Source organism: Parasteatoda tepidariorum, chromosome 8, assembly GCF_982258835.1.
Source record: "Parasteatoda tepidariorum strain Cologne lab strain chromosome 8, Ptep-v5.0, whole genome shotgun sequence".
Taxonomy (NCBI): Eukaryota; Metazoa; Arthropoda; class Arachnida; order Araneae; family Theridiidae; genus Parasteatoda; species Parasteatoda tepidariorum.
This window is the reverse complement of record NC_141762.1, coordinates 5,205,762-5,226,524: the sequence shown is the minus strand read 5'-3', so window position 1 is coordinate 5,226,524 and position 20,763 is coordinate 5,205,762. Positions and strand designations below refer to the sequence as shown.

Genomic DNA, 20,763 nt, shown 5'->3' with positions numbered 1-20,763 from the left:
ATTCATGAGGCCTTTGACATACCTCTGTATTTGTCATTGTAACTTCATATGAAATAAATTATAGATACGCAGATATAAATAAACAGAAATAGATTCAATTGAAAGTAATTAAATTTAATTAATAAACGAATTAAATGATTAATATCTTATTTACCAATTGAGGACCAAGACGGTGCTGGCCAAATATCATTTAGTTGCCAGTACAGAGCACCCATAGTTTTCCCATAGCCGTTAATAATTTCATCTTGATTACGACGATATTTTTCAGTTTCAGTCTTAATTGCAACTGCTTGAACAATCTGTTAAAAAAAAAAAACACTATTAATTATGAGCATAATCATTAGGTGATTAAAATACTTATGAAAGAAAATAGTCAGAAAGTAGAAAATAGTAAGAAAATAGACATTTTTGATGCTCAGCCATTCTAATTTCATATTGTTCATAGTACACTGCACAAAAAAAAAGATAATCCAAAAATATCTTTTGATCTAATGAACAGATTTTCTTTCACTAAAACTAAAGTTTAATGATTTGAAGACCTAAATTTAAATATGCTAATTCATTAGTTTTGATGCTATTTAAAGATATGAAATCAGGCACAAAAACATACTTTAAATAAACATATCTTTTTACAGATTTAGATTTGTGGATTCTTTTTTCCTAAAAATATAGGCAATAGTTGCAATTTGGGAAATTGGTTCCAATAGTGGTAGACCCCTAGTAGTAGTTTGGATCCCTTAATGCTAATTTTACTTTTAGCATACATTTTGGAAATTTTCATTTGGTAGATTAAAATCAACAAGGGAGCCTTTATGTTGAATAATATGTAAACAAATCTGCAACTAAAATGTAGACTTGCATTTATTGCTATTCAATGTTGAGTAAGAGAAATATTTATTTTTTTCACAGACAATGGTGATTCCCCCCAGCACTTAGTTTTATTTGTGTCTTCTAAATTGCGTTTTTTGGATTAGAAAGTAGAAAGTGGCATTGAGCTATTTTCTAAATAGAGAAGATTATTAAAGAAATTTAATAGGCCCCATTATATCATACATAAAGAATTATTTTAACCAGTACTGTTTTTTTAATTACTGTTTTTCCAGTACTGTTTTTTCAATTTCCCCTTTCTACGAAAGGGGAAATTGTAGACTAAGAAATGTCACAATATTTTTTCAATTTTAGTAATAATAAAATATATTCCATTATATTATATATATATTATATTATATATTGAAGTTAGAAAATATATTTCAATATCAATTTAAATTAAAGGTAGGATATACGTATAATCAATATCACCTGTGACATGTACAAAACATCCTTAAATCCTTGAACACCACAATCTTTTGAAGGTAACTTGAAATGCTCCAGAATCATTCTTTCAATTTCAAGATTACCTGATTATAAGGAATATATTCATCAATTCATTATTTAATTTTTAAAAATTATATCAGAACAATATGTTAACATGTACATTGCCCAGTTAAAATCTTAAAAAGTAAATCTAATTGCATTGATTTTAGAGAGCTTTTAATAGAATGGCAGAAGAGTAATCTAAAATTTGAACTCCTAATTGTTAAGTTAACTTTTTACATACTTTACTATGCCTCAAGAGCTTATTAAGCGGAACATTAAGTTTTTGAGCACAATCGGATACATCCACTTCAAGAAGATCCCCCATACCTACACATGTGACCTATGATGTCAGTGCCTAATCTTTATCAGAAAAATGGCGTATTAAAGTTGAGCTAAGTTTTTCTACATAAGTTAGAATGTTATTTGTCGATAAGTTAGTTAAATACAGAGCCGTATCGCACATCAAATGAGTTGAAATATAATTCTTTCTCATCTACTTCTTTTATTTAACTTAGATTTATAATTTGATTATGTATTTTATTGTAACAATGATACATTTTTGTTTAGTGTACCTGGCAAATTCAATGTATAATTAGTTTGTCTATGTTCTATATGGCTTTGTGTTAAGTCTCTGTGCAAATATATAGTGAAAGAATTGAAAATTGAGAAAGAATCTTCATGAAAGAGTATAGAATGTGTCACTTAAGAGAATTGATACTTGATGGACTTGGCTTACTCTAAATAGAATGGAAAGAACAGTTGTTAACGTATACAAATGCCACGCTTCAACAACCCATCAGGATTGAGATACCCACACTATGTCACCTTCAGATATCCCAGTACTAAAATTTGTTTATCCAAAGATTCAAGGAAAAAATAATTTATTATTTTTTATTATTTTAATTAATTACAGTCAGTCGAAAAAAATGTTTGAATAATAAGGTATACAAATTTTTATATTATTTTCAAAAATGTAATTTTATATGGCAAAATACAAAACTTGAGTGCAGTTTTGTATTTAGAATTAAGTCCAATAGCTTCATAACCATCCAATTTTAAAAAAGTCATATATATTTAAATTTTGGTTTCTTAAAAACTAATCTGTAATAAAGAAACACAAAACAAAGACAGCCAATTTTAAAATTAAATTTGTTTATTGGTGAAAAATGGAATAGGGTATAGAAACTTGATCGTAGTGACCAATCAGACTTAGACACAATTTTTAGTGAAAACTTCTCAGATGAATTATTTCAATTGCTCTAGATAGAAGAAAAGTTAATTGTAATACATTTGTTAATTATTTACTTTTACATTGACAAATTAGTGACAGATCCTAGTGCATAAATTTATAACAATGTGTTTCCTTCTTTAATGGCAACAATATAATATAGCATATTATATTGTTGCCATCTCTAACATATGTTTTTTTATAGCTTAAAATATATTCACAAAGTACTATATAGATGCTGCTATGTTGGTATATGTAACACATAACCTTCACACACCATTTTTGTTCTTAAATAAAAGTTCTCTCTCTCCCAATATGTATGCATGAAGACTTTCATTAAATATTGATTCAACTAAATCAACTTTTCAGTCGATTCAGTTTCAACTAAATAAACTTATGATATTTAGTTCATTCAGTTTCAACTAAATCAACTTTTGAAATTTAGTTCATTCAGTTTCAACTAAATCAACTTCTCAGATTTAGTTGAATTAGTATTCAATGTAATGAGTATAACTACAGAGCCTTAAAGTCTAATGAATATGTTGTTTCCCACTGTCTTGTTATTCTTGTAGACCCTTCTATTTTACAGCAGAGAAAAGATGGGGATGTATTAGTTTTAAAAAGAAATAACAATGACAAGTACAAGACTAACTTCATTTATGGCCAAGTCATAAGCGGAGATGGACTACTATTCAAATAAAGCATTTAAATAATTTTTGTAAAACAGAAAAGGCTGAAAATATTTTTTTTTAATCAACTGAAAAATAATAAATTCAAGTATAAACCAATCAAATGGCTAAACATTAACATTTTATACTAAGTTGAATACTTTATGAAGATAGGATATGCTATGTGCTACAGATGAATTAAGTGTAACAACATGAATGAAACATAAATAATGGCATAAAAATGAACATACAATACTGCCATGAGATATAAAAATCAATGTGAAAAAAAATTCAAAATTGAGATTTTTACATACTTGACATTTAAGTTTGATGCAAAAGATTTTCCTAAATTAAATTTTGGTTTATCAGTTTTTGGAAATTCTATTTTATTATTCACAGAATTAGCAATAGAAAGTAAATAGTTGTCAATCACTTTTCCTGAAAAATGCCCCGAGGAACTTACGTTGTTTTTTCAATTACACGACAGTATAATATGTCCATTTTTGTGCCATTATTTGAGCTTTAAACGCAATGTTTAGATTTATTTAAGTTAAAAACTTACCAAACATATGGTGTTGTCTATGTTTCATGAAGTCAGAGAATGGATAAACCAAATCTGAAGGGGTAGAAACTTTTGAAAATGACTCAAAGGATGGATAAGACTGAAATCCATATTCAGATGCAAACCTTGGATTAGGAAAATATGTGTCATTCCACTCTGGAGCAGTGTACGTGTAGAAATGTACTGAACAAGAAAGGATAATAAATAAATCTCATTGAAAACACTGATAATATGCAAATCACATTTCATACAGGGTTGAACCATAAACAGGGTTGGCAGGTTTTTGACATGTGACAGTTTTTGACGGTTTAAACCGTCACGTCAAAAACCTCACTGTCAAAAACCTATATTCATATGTGAAATTTAATTAATACATAAAATTTATATATTTTTTATAAAGGATAGAGTTTCTAAATATGTTCTAGAAAAAATAAATTTAAAATTTTGCAGAAACACTTATATTCTGAATAGTAACCAAAATCTTGTACTTTTGAAAACTCACATCTTTTGTAATATTATGTATTCATTTTCATGTGTTATTGAAAATCTGCAGTGATATTATTAAGAAATTTATTTATAACCAAATTTAGTGTATAGTATAGATTATACTAAAAATCAGACATTTTTAAAGATAAACATTAGCAGTTTTGTACATTACACATTTTTTAAAGAAAAATCTTTTTAATATTCTTTTAAATCTTCTTAATAATCTTTTTAACGTAAGACATTACAAATTTAAGTGCTTTCTGTTAAACACACAGACTAGTTAGTGTCGATTTACAGTATATTCAGCCTACTCATTTACTATGCTGAAAATTTAGTTTATCCAAATACTTGTGAATTTCATTTTGCTGAATATGATATAGTTTTGTTGAATATCTAAATATTCAGCTGTTGAATAATTACTTCTTGCTTTCAAGATATGCATTATTTGTATTCTTAATACAAGTGGAGAAAAGAAAATTAAGAGATAAAAATTGTTTTAAAATGATAAGTGTAATAATTATAAATAAATATAATAAACAATATGAATTATATTTATCATTATTCATAATTATAACTACTTTTAAATTCAAATTAACATACTGGATAATAAAGATATTCGGTATAACATTAAAAAAAAATTTTTATACACTTGTATCAAGTTTGTATTTATACAACATAACTTGTAAGTTCCTTATAAATATTAGTTACATGTTCCTTATATGTCAAAAATGCATAGTAATAAACTTTTAATTTCCTTAAGTATCAAAAAAAAAAATTTATTTTTAAAATATAAATATTTAAAAAATTTTTGTGCAAAATTTTTCTGCACATGCATTTGAATATAAATTTCTGAGATTTTAAATCTGTTATTTTACCTTAATTTTAATTAAAAAATATTTTAAAACCTGCTGATTACCTATAGTATAATTAAATTTCAATATAATGCATGGCAACTGCTGGTTGTTTTTAAGTTTATATATTTTCTTGGCAAACTTCAGTTTTTGACGGTTTAAACCAGTATTATACCCTTGTCATGTCAAAAACCACTTTCTGACGTCAAAAACCCAACACTGACCATAAATAACATTCAAAGTATGCTAAAAGAAATAAATGAAATTTTTTCTTCCCTCTTTTTTACCCTGACGACCTGCACGAGAAGTCGAGCACTTTAAGGTAGAATGAGAGTTTTTACGGTTTCAACAAGAATTAAATACTGCACACTCTCAGTCCCAACACAGGTTGATCAAAGTGATCACCCACCCGCTTACTTACCCCAGCGAGTGATGCTTGACTTTGGTGTTCTACTAGGAACCGATCGTTTTCAGGATCAGTCCCCTAAATTTATCTAAAAGATTTTTTTATCTATTATAAGAATAGCAAAGAATTGAAGCTTTTCGAAAAATTTAAAAAAAAAATTTCGAAATGAGAGTAACCTGTATTTCATAGTATTAGAATTTTACAATTAAAAATTTAAAATATAAATTATAGTTCAACACAAAATATTGAGAAATAAAAAAGCGTTTTTTATAATGCATACCATCCCCAAACTGTTCGTCTTGCGGATTCATAGAAATCCAACCTTCCTCTTCAGTTTTGGGACCATTGGAAGGGCTTGATGGTAGAAAAGTACGAGTCGGATCTTCTCTCTCCACAATCGGTTTAATTGTTTTTATATATAAATGAATGTAATCTATCTTGTACTGTTCTAAATTATCTTTCACAGCAGGCCTGTTAGTAAATTAGAGATAGAACATAAGTTATGATTGTCTTGAATGACGATGTTAGGTTCATAAATAACTTAAAAATTGAAAGTATGCTGAAAGAAAGGCATCCAAACACGTTAATTGATTGAATTAAAAATTTTATATTTCATTTAAGGACACTTCTAATCATTAAACTTGTATTTTAAACAATCATACTTTAAAAATAGTTTCTGAAAAGTAAATTTTTTAATTAATGATTTTTTATTCGAGAATAGAAATTAATGACACTGTCTCTCCAATTTCTCATAACTACATTGATCATTTAAACTTAATCTTTAATAGGAAATATTTTAGCAAATATTAAGTATATTGCTTCTTTTAAAGCTTTTAATAATTCAATAATTAAAAGTTACCAGTTATGACTTATTTAAAATTTCATACCACCAAGAACCAGCTATAGCCTGCTCATTTTCATTATTGCCAGCCCAAACTGCAATACTAGCATGGTGTTGCAGTCGACGTACCTATATCAAAATAAGTTTACTATACTTGATTCTTATTAAATTATCAAAGTTTTAATCAACTCATACAGGTTCGACTACTTAAGATATATATATATATATACGTGTGTGCGTATATATATAATATGTCTACACACGAACATGTGTGTGTAAAACAGAAATAACTTAACAGAAAAAAATCTTGCTGCTAAAAAATCTGATCTTATAAGTAAAAAAAAGAACCATGTTTAGAAAAGTTGTCAAAAGTTTAATTTATATTAAATACTTTTCTACATTTTTAATTTAATCAATGTCATCAGTTAAGAATCTAGTAATATTTGAAGTTTCTCTTAAAATTCACCTTAATTAAATAATAACTTCACAAGTTTACATTCAAACTTTAGAGAAAAAATTTTCATTTATACAATCTATGAACGTTTTAGGACAGAAAATAAATTAAGGTTTCAAACAAAACAATCAATTAATCAGTTCTCGTCTGCTTTCATTAATGTTGAAAACACACAAACACACACACACACACATATATATATATATATATATATATATATATATATATATATATATATATATATATATATATATATATATATATATATATATATATATATATATACAGAAATGGAAATTTTAAAATTAAAAATCTATTTTTAAATTTATAACATCAATATTTAGTAATTTAGTTAAAAGTTAGAGTTTAAACTAACAATTTTAATTCAACTGATCAAGTGACGTTGCTCAACAGTCATTTCACATATGGTTATAAATACGAATTTCTCATGTATTTCACATAGAATCTAATATAATTCTCAAAAATGTCATGCCACAAAAAGTTTTTAAGGTATTCACAAATTTTTTCAAAATTAGCATTTTTTTCATACTTTTCTTTTAAAGCTAAAAACAATAATGAAAGAAATTAATTAGTCCTCTTTTATAAAATCAAATTGATAATTTAGCTATACTGTTATAATGCCATTAGTAAAGGTGCTCAGATATCAAGAACATACGGTTTTAATATTTTAATAAATAATTTTACTTATTTCATTAAAAAAAAGGCACTATTGCAACAACTTAGGGGTTCAGAGTAAAACATTCCCTAGTTAAGAGCAAGTAGCAGTTAAAATCACACACTGACAGCTTTTTATGTGAAGCCACCTAGAAAATGCGATGTGACAGAGAAAATCTGTCACATCATGAATGAATGGAGTAAGTACACATGGAAAAAAAAAAGATGACATTGGAAAGAAAAAAAAAGAAACATATTTTTAGTGTAAACTGTAATTTAAAAAAAAGAGGGGGAGATATATTTTTAAAAAGTTTTAACTGTTTACAGACTTTTAATTATACAGATCATAATAAATTGTTAATCAGTTTGTGATTTTTTATTATTTTTTTATATATCAAAACATAAAATCTCATTTGTTTCATTTAAATAAAAAATATTTTTTTTTATTATTTTTTTATGATAATGCAAAAATTTTAGTTTATAATTAGTAGCATTGTAAAAATTTAATTAAAATTGAAACATTATTAAAAATAAATAAAAAAACATTTCGAACAATATTACAACATTAAAAATATTTTATAGTACATATTATATGTAAATGCTCGATTCAAATTAATTGAAAATGGAATAGAAAGGTATCATAATTAGCTACTGAAAAACAAACTGACAAACAAATCAAAAAACTAATCTCACACTTGTTTATTAACCTGATTTTTAATATTTGGAAGTGACAAAATAATCATTGTTGCCTTAAACTTTTGATACCTTAACCTTAACTTTATTTTAGGTTGACAAATATTTTATATAGAACAACTTAACCACCCTAATTATACATTTTTAAATCATATTTTAAAAAAAAGGCAGTCTTTGAGATAGAGAAATATGTTTGCAATATTAAAATAAATTATGGTTTTGAAGATTATGTTTTAAATTTAGGAATTGGTAAGTACTAATATTAATGCAACAATAATGTGATGAATTCTGTAGGTATCAAACACTAATGTAATTTTGCTAATTGAAAAGTAAAACACAGAAATATATCTAAAAAAACTTTCAAAACCATGAAAATAATTAAATTAAAAATCTCATAAAATGCTTTGTAATTTTTAAATCAATAAAGATTTCTTTTAAAAAATTTCAATGATTTAGTAAAATGATTAAAAAAAAAACTCAGTGATTTAAATCAAACTTATTTAAATCAATAAACTCTGATGTTGTGTTAAAGTCACTGGGTGGAAAAACTACATAATTTTTGTAGTTTACTATAACTACTTTGTTTAAATGTAGAACTACAAACTTCTTTCTAAATGTAGTAACTACTTTAAGGAAAACTTGGTTTGCATCTATCTAAACTGGCTTTCTAGTATTGTTTACATAAGCAGTTTGTTGTTCCCAATTTTTTTTTTTTTTTTTTTGCATTTAACTTTTTATACCTTTCTTGACAGCGAATATCTAGTTCAAGAAATGATAGGAAATTATCAAATACTTACATTTCTGTTAAGTATTTAATGCTCTTTTATTTCCTCTAAGAAATTAAGTTACATCGAAAACATGCTCCCTTCCTTTGAAATAATACCGACGCTTCACGAGTGTTCATTCGCATGAGAAAGAATGACCAAAATGATAAATAATCTATTATTCATAATGGCTAGTTTAAGTTATAAACTATACTAATGACGTAATTCTTGTTCTATTCCATGCTATCAGTTGCAGCAGCTAAAGGAGCATTTTAATTGTGTCCATTGCCGAACATTTGCAGCCATCAAATTCCAAAAATTAGAACTTTGCTTCCTTACTAAACACATGTTAAAAGTAGTTGAGAGAAATCGCTAAAAGCTACTGTTTTTTTGTATCACACTACTCAATACACAGTTTTTTTTACAAAAAAAAGTAGCACACTACACAACAAAAAAAGTAGCGATTACAGGAGTTTCACTACTTGCAGTGTGCCATTTGCAACCACTGGTCAATGTATGTAATATAACAAGTGTACCTGCTGAGTAATTTCTGTGCTGACGCTTGCAATGAAATCATCATCAGTTGGGTACAGAGAACAAGCAAACATGAAGTCTTGCCAAATAAGTATACCCAACCTATCTGCTGTCTCATAGAAATGATCTGTCTCATATATTCCACCTCCCCAAACTCTCAACATATTCATATGAGCATCTTTAGCCGACTGAAGGAGATCCTCCACATATTCATGAGTGATCCGTTCCAGAAAACTATCAGCAGGGATCCAGTTGGATCCTTTTGCAAAAAATGGCACCCCATTTACCCGGAAGTAAAAGCTCAAACCTAGAATATAATTAAACAACAATATTTAGTCTCTAATCCTAAGGACCAGTAATTTAAAGAAATTACTATTTCGATCACATTTTAGCTGGTTTGTTTGCTTGACTTTATATATTTTTTTTTAAAGTCAAAGAGAATTTATGAAAAAATTTAATGCAGAGAATGTGTTATATTCGTTCTCAATAACTGCGAAATATGCTATTTTGGAACAAAAACAGCATACTATCTCTTTACATGAATTCCTGCCCCAGGACAAATGATTATAAAGTCAATTTTTTCTGTGACCAGAGATTATTATTTGGGTTAGTCTAATATGTGTACAGTGAAATTGGCCAGTATAAAAGCAGATAAAAATTATAAACAAAAAACTTTAAAAAAAATTTTAATAAACATTTTTACACTTTTAATTGACTGGGATGATTCAATAAAAATTTTTGCTCATAGCTTTTGCGAATTGAGTTAATGTATTTTCACTGTTCTATTCTATAAAGAGAGAAGATCAAATTTCAGAATAGTTTGTTGGAGGAGAGAAAGATAAGATTTCTTTGCTTATTTTATTTCTTGTTTCTATCAAATAGTTTTTGTTTTTATTTACAGTTTTTAGAATTGTTTAAGGAATGGGAAAAAAATTATTGTAGAACAGTTGAAAACAACAAAATTTCATAACCTTAGTAGTTCAAGTAGAAAAAACTCACTTTAAACAGATTATTTTGGAAATTCTCAATAATTATGATTTCTATTACTTAACCATAAGACTGTAACCTTGATTATGAAATTGTAATAATTACAGATAATTTGTAATAGTTGGTATCTTTGACACGGTTAGCAGGACTTACAGAATCAATTTACAGTCCAATCTTCATAAATTCAATTTTTTCTGTGACCAGAGATTATTATTGGGCTTAAACTAATGTGTGCACCGAAATTGCCACATATAAAAGCAGATAAAAATTATAAAAAAAAAATTTTTTTTGTTAAAATTTGTTTTAATAAACATTTTCAATTGACTGGAATGATGAAATAAAATAATTGACAATTAAAAAAATTGAAAAACTCCTTTGGTGGTCTATAAACAAGCAACTAAAGTTCTCATAAATTAAGACTTCGTTTTGTAAATTTTTCTTGCCATTAAAATTCTTTATTTTTCAAAATTCCAATTAATTATAGAACGTATGTTAGAAATTTTTTTCTTAAATAATAAATTGTCTTTAGCTTAAATGTCAGAAAAATCCCCAAAAATTTTTTGTGTAAAACCTAAACAAACAGTAATTGATTAAATATTTCTCCTCTCAGTAAATTTTCAGTCTTTTTTTTTAAAAAAAGAAAAGAAAAAGAAAGACCTGATTAGAAAAATTATTTGCAGCTGCCTTGTCAATTTGCAACACTCACTGCTGTGCTGGTGGGTCTATGTTTGTTCAAAGCAAAAGTAGAAGGTTACTAGGACATCTTATAGCTTTGAATCCTCTTATCTAAGGATAGCCCTATGTAGTTTAATCATCTAGGAATTAGTCTCAACTTTTTTTTCTTAACTTTAAACTTTAATTTATCAAAAGATCAGTTTTCCCCACGTCAATCAATACGTAAGTGGTATATAGAAAGGAAATTTCAGTAAAGTTTCGCCCAGGAGCACAAGGCTTATAGAGTTTTTAAGACAATACAATACTATAATAACAATAATTTAAAGTAATAAAATATAATTTAAAGTCAAAATAATTATATAAGGTAATTTTTTTCTTAATTTTTAGTACTAATCACACTTTTTTTAATGTATTTTTTGAACAATCACGAAAGTGCATTCATGTCTGGTTGTTACCGAAGAAAAAAAGTTTTGCTATTGACCATGAGGATGTTGAAATGATTATTTCAATAACTTACATTTCAGTTACAATTTAAAAATGATAAATAGGGATAGGACGTAGATGGCATCAAAATTCTTTTTTATTTAAAATGACTTTAAAATAAAAAATAATATTCTTCAAAATTTTTAAAAACATGTTTAATATTAGTTTTTTTTACATAAAAAAATTATCTATCACAACTTGTGATTATAAATTTAGTAAAAAATACAATAACAATTAAAGTAAATATGCAATTTATGAAATACCTGATAAAGGTAAGTAGGATTTTATCATTTTTAGTTACAATCTTCAAGAAAAACTGATATTGCAATGTCTAATACTCTTCACATTGAAGGATTTTTGATTGTAAAATTTTTTTTTTCTTTCATAACTCGAGACATGAACACTTGTTCTCAGAAGATATTAAAAATAACAATATTCAGTGCAAAATTTAAACTAATTAATTAAAAGAACTAATTCTCCAGTCAAATGCTCTAAAAAAAAGAATATTTAAAATCTATAAAAATTGATTAAAAAAGGGAAACTTATCAATTAAGAAGAAAAAAATACCAAAAAGAGCATGAATACTGCCTTAACAATGGGCAAGGAAAAACCCCATGCAAATCATCAACATCCTAATCCTGGTGACAAACAAACAAAAATGTTATTTATGGCTTTAAAAACTATAAATATTTTCATGCTTTCATTCAATTGCACACAAAGTAAAAAATAGAAGAAAAAAACATATTATTTAAATAGTTTCATAAATTTGTAAACATTTCTTGATATAATTTTAAAAAGGGAAGGAAGTATAAACTGATGACAATTTCAAAAACAAAAAAACTTTGCGATCAAAGTAATACAATTCAACTTGAGACACCCTTAAAATAATAACTATTTAGAAATCACTGTACCAAAAGTTAAATGACTTTAATAATGCTAGCTATAATATTTTAACATAACATTTTGCTGGATAAATCTATTCTTCTTGTAATAAAAATAATATACCTTGGATAGGATTTACAGACATTTTAATTTCTTATCAACTTGGTAGATAAGAATTTATTACAACATATGACAACAAAACTTAAGTCTTTAGTCTCTCAATCTTAAACATAATGAAGTGAGCAAATGCATATCAAGAAAAACATTATTATACAGCAACTTTAATGAAGGAACATACCAGAAGAATTTGCAACAGGTTCTTGAATCAATTCAATAGATCTGAAACCTATCTGTATAGACTTCGAAGCATTTTCTTTAACACTTGAGAAATATACATTCAAAGAATAGAGGTTCTGTCCACCTAATTCATTCGGCCACCACAACTTTATTCCTAAACTCTAAAAGGAAATTTTATTTTTTCAAAAATTAAATTATAGAATATACTTTATTCAAAAGAGGATAAGGCATGCTTTCTGCTATGTAAAATATAAATTCACAAGAATGCTAATAAAGTGCAAAGAAAGTACAGAAATGGACTAATTTCAGTTCAATAAAAAAGAATCTTCCTCAGTTTCTTAACACCAAATGACAGTAGAAAAATACCAAGACATACATGCGCAAAGTGGTTTAACTAGCTGGAACAAGCCTGAATGAAATAATAAATTGAAAGAGATAAAAAATTTTTTTAAAAAAATGGTGGTTTGGCAAGAATCCAAAGTGAAAGACTGATGACAGTTTCAAAAACAAAAAAACTTTGCGATCAAAGTAATACAATTCAACTTAATTAATTTTATTTCAACGAGTTAATTAATTTTATTTCCACATCTTGTATTTAATTTTCATATTGCACTCTGAGGTCCTCACCAAAACCTTCTGTTATCTCTCTTCTTTTATTATTACACCTGCTATTGCAGTTTTGAAGAAAAATTATAAAATTTGCACAATAAGAAAACATAATTTCCTTTTAGAAAATATAATTTCCAAATTACAAATTCAACTACAAAAATTACAATTTAGAAGATTTATTATTTTAATAAAATAAAAATTTAATTAAAAAGAATTTTTTTAAAAATATATTTCTTAGTTTTATTTACTCTTGTTAGTTATTTCCACATGTCATTGTATTTTGAACTCATAATGGAATAATTTCTTAGATAATCAGAATTCTATTTATAAAATTGCAACTTGATTAACATATTTTAATATTAACTTACTATTTTTAATTTAAGTGGGCACTTAGCACTGCAGCCCCACCCTTCAGTCCATTTTCTAAGTTTATGAATTTATAAGTACACAAAAATGAGTAACTTTTTTACTTTGGAGCTCCATATGATTCTATATATTTCTAAAATAAAATTATTTTTATTATTTAAAAAAAAAATGAACAACTGAAAATACACCAATCAACATCCTCTTCAACTTATGGCTAATACATCAATTACTTCAAGAAACTAATTATTCCTGGATAAGGTTTTTTTCATAATATAATTTAAAAGCCTTAAGAATTCTGATAGAACAAATTGGTTAGAATCGAATGCATGTTTAGGCCCGGTTTTATATATTTGATTAATGGTTTCATAGTTCAACATTTCAAACTTTTCACAGTAATTTTAAAGTTGTTAATGAAGTTTTATTAAGGAAAACGGAATTCCGCAGAGGAGCGAATTAGAAGCAAGCCCATATTATTTTGTTCAAACTTATTCCTTCCCTAATGTAGGTGTTTTTTTCTTGCCATTTTTCTACTGTCATTTCTATTGCTATATCTTAAAAATAAATATGTGTATCGAGAAATATTTCACATAATATTTGAGAAATTATATACATTGGAATTTATTTTTTATTTCAAGAATAATTATACTTTATTCTCAAACTTGAAGAAAGAGGAGGGAAAGCTTAAATGTAATAGAAATTAGAAAGTACTTTAAACTTTTAGGTAAAATAAATAATGCTTAACTTATTTGAAAATAAATAAAATTGAAAACTTAAATATAAGGATATACTTGGCTTAAATCGAATCAAGAATAAAATTGAAGTAATGAACATAACTTTATTTTGTAATTTAAAAAGAAAAGAAACTTAAAGGTATTTTAGAAAATTAGAATATACTCAATATTTTTGGAAAATAAAGATAAAAAAAAACAATAACAAACATTACATTTTTATTCAATATTCATGAATTTTAAATCAATACTATAAATTTTTGGAAAAGTTAAGAAAAATGGTAATAAATACCTGAGGTAAATTGATTTTAAAAATTTTCTTGGCCTCTAAATTTTTTTCAGGAATAACCATTGTCCGAGATTGCAAAATAAGTGAATCATTCAAATAAATTTCAAATATTCCATCAATAGATTTACTATCCACAGTTGTCATGTATATTGTAACAGTCATACTTTTCACAGTTACATAATCTGCAATGTCAAATTATTGTACATCAGAAATGCAAAATTGTGAATTTTATTAATGTGAAATGAAAACATGAAAAGCATCTAAATAACCAACCTTGAAAATTGGCCTGTACAAGTACATTTTCAATAATGAGGGAATCAAAACCAATTAATTCTATTGGCTTCCTAAGATAAAAATACATTTTTATCACTGAATACATCTACTTACACATTTCCTTTCACAATATAGTCATAAGTTATGAAATAAGTCTTCTAAATTCAAAAGAAAGTTTATATATTTTGAAAGATTATTTCAGAATCAAAGTTTCTTAACGTAAAAACAGTAAAATTTTAATGCCTTTTTTTATAAAATTTTAGTCTCGATCTTTTACAACTTATGTAATTTATAAATATTAATAATCAAATGAACTACTTATAAATAATACATTTTTCATAAATTATGTACCAATGATACTTTGATTTATATAATAATAAAGTAATGCATTGTATCATCCCTATATAACTTTTATTACATGAAATACTTGTATGCTTTAATTAAAAAGCTTTTGATCCTGAACAGTTTTAGCATACGAAAATAAATTATTATAGAAACTATACAACAATAATGCATTTTCAAATAATGAAACAGTTTAATGACAAAAATAACTAGTACCGTCATGTGGGGCTACTTTGTGCAAATTCGAATTTGGCACTTTTCAAGTGCTGCTATTCAGTATTATTATTGCTATTATGTTTTTTTCAAGTTAAAAATGTGTGGAATTTGAAGATAGAAGTCTTCTCTATTACTACAAAAAAATTTTCGAATTTTAAAACAATCTCAGAGTGTGTTTTGTTTATCCAATGTCAACAACTTTCCGAGAACGTCGGAAGTCGAAAAGTACGGGTGGAAACTTTAGCTGAGAAATGCAAAGACGTTGATAAAAAAATTGTCGTAAGTGAAAATGTTTTTATTTATATATTAATAAACAATTATATCATGTTAGCGTTAAAAAAGTTCTAAAATTAATAACAAATATATGGAAAATGAAAAAAAATGCACTGTGGGGCTACTTTGTGCAAAGTTTCATTTGTTTGTTTTTTTTCGACAGAAAAATTGTCAGACGTTATAAAAAAAATACCCGGAACGAGAAACTACCGTGATTACACTTTAGAAAAGCTGCAACAATGTTTGCAAGCAGTTGCTGGTGGTATGTCGATTGCAGAAGCTTCTCGCAAGTACAAAATCCACAGAAATACTATCTCTAATAAAATTCACAAGAAAAACGTGAAACCTTGTTGGTAAACTATTATTTTTCTTCTACAAAGATTTTTCTAATGAATAAATCAAGCGATTTAACACATAAAAATATATTTTATAGGACATCAGGTGATTTTGACAAAAACCGAAGAGCAAGCTCCGTCATGTTCATTCAAGCATGTTATGTTCAAATTTACCAATATTATGAATGTTAATGAATATGTAATAATTATTATTTTTGACATTTCATCCATTTCAATGTTCAAAAATGTATATGGTTTCCTTTTGTTTAAACTCAAATGTTTTGAAATAAACATTCTTTTTAAGAAAAAAATTCTTTATAAAAAATGGTTTTTTAAAGCTGACAATTATTTTCAAACTAATATCTTTACATATCTTGATGTTTTTGTTATTAAAAATGTCAACAATTAACTTTTTTAACAATTTTATATCAATATTTTACTGAAAACATGATTATTAAACTGAATTCCTATCGCTGCACAAAGTAGCCCCACTTGGAGGCTACTTTGTGCAAGGTATGTTTTGACTTATTATTTGTAAATATTACATACAAATAATGCTAATATTGATCAAATTCACTCGTCTGAGTCCAGTTATGAATATAATATAGATAAATTTTACTAAAGTTTGAATTAACATAGTTTTTTTACATGTCAAAGTTCAAAAACTGCGAAATCCTGCACAAAGTAGCCCCACATGACGGTAATAAATACTTACGTAAATAAAGCAGTTGAAATGCACAAAATTAAACAATTATTAGGGTTGGTTAGACCTTGTACCCAATGGTTAAATTTATGTTTTTTAATCATTTAAAATATTTCGCCAAAATTAATGCTTTGATAAAAATTTTATTTTGCCAAAGAAGGGCTTAGTGACAAAAAAAAAAAAGAAAATAACTAGCAATTTCTTATTATGCAAATTACAAATGTTAAAAATGGTTCTTTGCCTCAGATATATATTAAAAAAATACTCAAATAAATAAAAAAATAGCCTAGTTTGAATAATTGTAACTAATACTTGGTAATAAATAATTTTTCATGCCAAAATCTTAATTTCCGTGCTTGAAACTAACAAATGTACCAATAAAAGTAAATTTAATTTTAAAAAATTTCATGTCTATTTTTTTATTTATTTTGTATTAGTTAGAGCTTTTCAATATTGAAAATAAATTTTTCTGTTATTCAGAAATTTAATCTTAGTAACAATATTAAACCTTCATTTAATTTAAAAATAAAAAAAAATTGACATAAAAAATCAGAATTATTAAAAATTAGAAATCAATAAAATACTTACTACAATTAAATCAAACTGGGTGAAATTAAATGAAAAGAATCCTTATAATTATTTCAGATTTTCTCTCTTAGTTTAAATAATCAGTTTAAAATCCCAATCTTGACTACGGGAAGGTGATTGAGAGTGCATTGCGTGAGGTGAAGTATCATTTTTAAATTTCTTGCTAAAAACAGAGTGTTAAAAATTTTAGAAAAAAAAAATGAAAAAGCTTTAAAATGATTACTATTAGTGAAACTTGATTCATTATGCGTAATACTTATTTAAATAGTCAAGCAAGCAATAAATAGTGTAACAATTCTATTTCACTAGGGATTTTTTTAGGAAATTTATTCAAAAATGTACAAAACCGGGAGAATTTTTATTAAACAAGTAGACCAGGAGAAACTGGCAAAATCCAGTACAGTTGGCAGCTATGAGGATTGAAGAGCCATCTGCTGATAAATTTTCTAACTAAATTTAAAACTCTGAGAAAATAAATCACTCGTTTGGTTACCTCAGCAGACCAAACTCAAATAGAACATTTCTTTGGATTTTTCAAATCAGTAATTTTTTATTGGGACATTTGAATGAGCCAAAGTCTCAAAACAATTTATTTCAGAATAATAATCACCAAATTCCTTGCGTAGGGAAGGAAGGTCCCCAGTCCCAACTAAAAGAGCTCTGCATTTTTCTGATGTAGTTCACGTGACACTCTCCATTCTGAACAGGGAGTGGACAGGTAGGAGGAATAACATAGTCCAAGAGTTGTATCTTATGTTTTTCCAAAGCATATGCCACTGGGGATTCTATTGCAATCCTTATTGTGCTGTTGTTCTAGAAATAAAAAGTGGATCATCACATTTTGGCTCATCCCATTGAAGCAACCTCAAAGTTTCAGTTTTAGAATTAAGACTGAAAAGTCTATCTGGAGATTTTAGGACTATCTTTAATGAACTAACTAAAAATTAAAACAAACATTAAATTTTGGCTCATGAAGCACTAGAGTAACATAGTTATAAAGGCAGGGGAAGGGGGATAAAATCACAGCAAAAAATTTTTTTAAACTTTTAGTCCATGGTAAAACAGGAAAACATAAGAAAAACAATTTATTCAGCATAAAGTCCATGGAAAGTTTAAAAAAAAATTTTTTTTTTGATAATTACAATTCAGGTTCTCACTCAATGATTCATTGGGCAAGGAAAAGAAACCCATTCAGCAAACTATGAGAACTGAAAATGAAGCTTTTTATTTTTAGCTTGTAGGAAATTCACTTGATCACATTAATAAAGGATTTTACGGACATCAGTGTTCATAAGTGTTTGTTTGTTTTTTGTTGTCTTTTTTGACATTCCGAAATTTACAAAGTATAATTATTGTAATTTTGACAGCTGATAGTTAAATTCAGATCAGTAACTGGAGGATGATAGATTTATTTTGCAAGCATTTGCAAATTGCTTAAGTTTTACAAAAGCTAAAAACCTTCAAAAAATCGAATTTGAGATTTTGATCAATAATTAAACTAGAAACTATTAGCTTTCTAACGATATATTGCTTTTGTTTGAAATCCACGTAGAAGTGCACTTAAACTTAATTTAAAAAATGTAAACAAACCGAAAACACCCATGCCACGCCCACTTTTGACAGACGATTTCGTAAACATTATAATGTCCATTATTTTTTGCATGTGCCATTAAAATTTTTCTTTTATAATTTCAACTTTACAATATCTTTAGTTGATTGTAACTTTAACTGGATTATTTGTTTGTTCTTTATTTCCATGCGATTTTCGAGAATTTTGAATATGAAACTGAGATTTACATTAGTTTGATTTGTTAAGTCTATTTTTGTTTTGTTCTTTTATTATACTGTTATTAGGTCATTATTTTTACGTTTTTTTTTATTCTTCATTACGTTTTTGTTTACTTACGTAAAAGAGAAGAAAATAAAGTACTGAAATGCAAAAAAAAAACATTGCTTATGGACCAGGATTGTTTTGAAGCTGTCATTACCGGCATAGATTAGGAATTTCGTTTACATTATTCGAATTTACCTTGGACCGGATTTTTTTCTCTCGCTAATTTCTAGTTACATCATTTTGATTTTTTTTTTAAATGTTCTTTACATAATATTTCTAATTTTGAAGTAAATTCTTATTTACAGTTCTTTGTTAATTATTTCTGTGTTTAGAATGTTTATCTTGAAATATGCATTTTCTTAGATTTTTTTTTGTAATATAGTTATTTTTTTTAACAAAAATACTCATTTAAATTTAAACAAAACATCTTGGTAAAGACTTGAATATTCAATTTTCATGAATAAAATTTATGGGTGATTTATGAATTATACAATTTTATAATTATCGCATTCAGTTTGATCATTTTAAGGGCTTTTTATTCGCTCAAAAAGTGAGGAGAGCATAGTATAAAAACCTATTTTTATATCAAATAAAAGAAACATTTAAGAGTAATTTGTTTGAAATGTAAGCAGTACGAGATTTATAACTTAGAAACAATTTGATTTTTGAATTTAAATTTTAAATATTGTTGGTAGTCTAATATTTACGCTTTAAATGCAAATAACTCAAAACTATGTTTTTTTTGCTTCGATGTACCTTTTCTTGAAAACTATTGATCACAACACTTTGATTTTTGATTTAAAAAGTTCGTTTAGTACTGTAGTTTGTGCTGAAGTGAGCAGTTTTTTAAGAGAAACTTAATATTTTTTTTTAATTCAAAATTTTCAGATGAAAATGTGAAGCTTTTAAAATTTTCTGACATGCTGTGTAATTTATTTTTTTAAAATTTCTTTTAATTCACTAAATTTTAAAAAGTTCACTTCAGTATAATCTAGAATATTTATTACATACACAAAAAAAATTTCAAAGCTCTAACTACGATACTTTTTTTGAAAAGGTACATCGAAATATGCCATTTTAACATTGTCAACATAGGAGGTACCGAACCCCCTTAATACTGTAGAAACCTTCCCAAACAAAATTAACCTATCCCAAATTTATATTGTAATTACCAAACTATTACATAGTGAATTAATACATAGAGTATTGAGCTAAATGTTTTTTCTACACTCTCAAAGTATGTGCAAATAAATGTGCCATAATATGTAATATAAGTTACACACAATATGTAATGTACATATGTAATATAAGTGAATTGATAACACAGTTAAAATTAAGAGTCTAACTTTTTGGACTCAAGTTATA

General features: G+C 26.2%; 1 protein-coding gene across 2 annotated transcripts in view; it reads right to left on the bottom strand.

The window, feature by feature from the left end:
• The window catches only part of beta-Man (beta-mannosidase), a 39,185-nt gene that overhangs the window by 14,521 nt on the left and 3,901 nt on the right, over positions 1–20,763 (bottom strand). For both annotated transcript variants that reach the window (XM_043053068.3, XM_087149750.1), the window contains exons 4-13: positions 18,175–18,377; positions 15,108–15,178; positions 14,838–15,016; positions 12,844–13,003; positions 9,521–9,825; positions 6,445–6,527; positions 5,838–6,028; positions 3,815–3,997; positions 1,300–1,397; positions 155–299 (exon numbers count right to left, since the gene is read on the bottom strand). In XM_043053068.3, the coding sequence (XP_042909002.2) occupies positions 155–299; positions 1,300–1,397; positions 3,815–3,997; positions 5,838–6,028; positions 6,445–6,527; positions 9,521–9,825; positions 12,844–13,003; positions 14,838–15,016; positions 15,108–15,178; positions 18,175–18,377 (1,618 nt within the window). The remainder of the gene's footprint in view (positions 1–154; positions 300–1,299; positions 1,398–3,814; positions 3,998–5,837; positions 6,029–6,444; positions 6,528–9,520; positions 9,826–12,843; positions 13,004–14,837; positions 15,017–15,107; positions 15,179–18,174; positions 18,378–20,763) is intronic.